Source organism: Neopelma chrysocephalum, unplaced genomic scaffold (assembly GCF_003984885.1).
Source record: "Neopelma chrysocephalum unplaced genomic scaffold, ASM398488v2 Primary Assembly neopelma1_228, whole genome shotgun sequence".
NCBI lineage: Eukaryota > Metazoa > Chordata > Aves > Passeriformes > Pipridae > Neopelma > Neopelma chrysocephalum.
In genome coordinates, this window is record NW_020897890.1 from 65359 (window position 1) to 67478 (window position 2120).

Consider the following 2120-nt stretch of genomic DNA (forward strand, 5'->3'; position numbering starts at 1 on the left):
TGTCAGACTGGGGTGAGGGACCCCTGTGTCCCCCACCGTGTCCCCCCATGGGGCTGGGGCAGGGTTAGAGCAGGGTGGGGCTCCTCCATGTGCGTTCTGTGTCCCCCCATATTCCCCTGTGTCCCCCCATATTCCCCTATGTCTCTCCATATTCCTCCATGTCCCCCCCATGGGGTGGGGGGTCCCCAGTGTCCCCCTCCCATGTCCGCCCCTCTGTCCCCCCATGGGGCTGGGGCAGCACCAGATGGGGGGGTCCCGGTGGCCCCACACATTCCCCAGTGTCCTCCCATGGCACCAGGGTGGTCTCAGACTGGGGTGGGCGGCCCCCAGTGTCCCCCCTACAGCCCCCAGTGGGGCCGGGGTGGCATCAGAAGGGGGTGTGGGGCCACCCTGTGTCCCTTCACGGGACTGGGGCAGCGTGAAAGCAGGGTGGGGGACCCGCTGTATTTCCCCATGTCCCCCAGAGTGGTGTCAGATCAGACCAGTGTGTGGATCATCCCGTATCCCCCCACGGACCCCGTGTCAGACCGGGATGCTGCTGGTCCCACCACACACCCCCCCCACATCTTCCCGCCTCCCCCCTGCACCCCCCCGGCCCCTGTGACCCCCCCACCTCCATCTGCTTGTAGTCACAGACGGCCTGGATGGGGGGCCGGCCCTGCAGGGGGGTCCCGGGGCTCCGCGGCTTCAGCTGCACGATGGTCCTGGCGCGGCGGGCGAGACCCCCCAGCTGCGTGCCCAGCTCTGCCAGCTGCTCCTTCTGCTCCTGCGGGAGCGGGTTCGGGGGCACCTCAGGATTTTGGGAATCCCACGGTTTGCGGGGGCGTCAAAAATTTAGGGGGGACGCCGGGTGTTTTAGGGGAGCTCAGGAATACTTTGGGAGGTCCCAAAGGTTTTGGGGTGGGGTCAGGAATATGAGGGGGGCTCATCCTGGCCTGTTACAGTCGAGGGTCACCCCAGAGGCTGCAGTGGGGGTGACACCCCAGCACCCTGCAGCTGGACACCTCTGGGGCTGCAGTGGGACTCGTATTTTGGGGGTCGCCCTGGGGGCTGCAGTGGGACTGGGGTCACCCCTGGAGCGGCCATAGGGCTCACACACTGTGGGGGGGTCACCCCTGGTGGGGTCACCCCTGGGGAGGTCACTGTGGGGGCTGCAGGGGGGCTGGAGGGCAAACCCTTGGGTTGTTGTGGGTTCAGGCACTGGGGTCACTCCAGGGGCTGCAGTGGGGATGGGCGGGAGGGGGGGGGGTCACACATTGCACGGGGTCACACCAGGGTTGCCAAGGGGATGAGAGTCACCCTGTGGGGATCCCCTTTGGGGTTGCCATGGGGCTGGGGGTCACCCTGGAGGGGCCACCTTGGGGGGGGTCAACTCGGGGGTCCCCCCCAGAGTCCCATTTGCCCTCACCACGAGGTTCTGCAGAAGGGTCATCCCAGGAGCTCACCCCGGGGATCTTGGGGGGGTTTACCCTGGGGGATCTCGTGAGGGTCACCTCGGGGGTACCCCCAGAGTCCCATTTGCCCTCACCACGAGGTCCTGCAGCAGCAGGGTCATCCTGGGAGCTCACCCCAGAGATCTTGGGGGGGGTTACCCTGGGGGATCTCATGAGGGTCACCTTGGGGGGACCCCCCCGGGGCCTGGGGGTCACTGCGGGGGGCCCAGGCGAGCCCTCACCGCGAGGTTCTGCAGCAGCAGGGTCATCCTGGGAGCTCACCCCAGAGATCTTGGGGGGGTTTACCCTGGGGGATCTCATGAGGGTCACCTTGGGGGTACCCCCAGAGTCCTATTTGCCCTCACCACGAGGTCCTGCAGCAGCAGGGTCATCCTGGGAGCTCACCCCGGGGATCTTGGGGGGGGGGTTTACCCTGGGGGATCTCGTGAGGGTCACCTCGGGGGGATCCCCCCGGGGTTTGGGGGTCACTGCGGGGGTACCCCCCTGGGTCTGTGGGTCCCCGTGGGGGGTCCCAGGCGAGCCCTCACCGCCAGGTCCTGCAGCAGGTCCTCGAGGCGCGTGGCCGTGGTGCCGCGGTCGCAGCTGAACTTGCGCCTCATCGTCTCCTCCGTCTTCCGCAGCAGCTCCTCGGTCTCTCGCACCTCGCTGAAGAACTGGGGGGGGGGG

General features: G+C 67.6%; 1 protein-coding gene across 2 annotated transcripts in view; it reads right to left on the minus strand.

Annotated features, from left to right (window-relative positions):
• The window catches only part of PLEC (plectin), a 19203-nt gene extending 17098 nt beyond the window's left edge, over positions 1 to 2105 (minus strand). For both annotated transcript variants that reach the window (XM_027703454.1, XM_027703453.1), the window contains exons 1-2: positions 1982 to 2105; positions 614 to 766 (exon numbers count right to left, since the gene is read on the minus strand). In XM_027703454.1, the coding sequence (XP_027559255.1) occupies positions 614 to 766; positions 1982 to 2053 (225 nt within the window). In that variant the 5' untranslated portion in view covers positions 2054 to 2105. The remainder of the gene's footprint in view (positions 1 to 613; positions 767 to 1981) is intronic.
• Between the last annotated feature and the right edge of the window lie 15 nt (positions 2106 to 2120).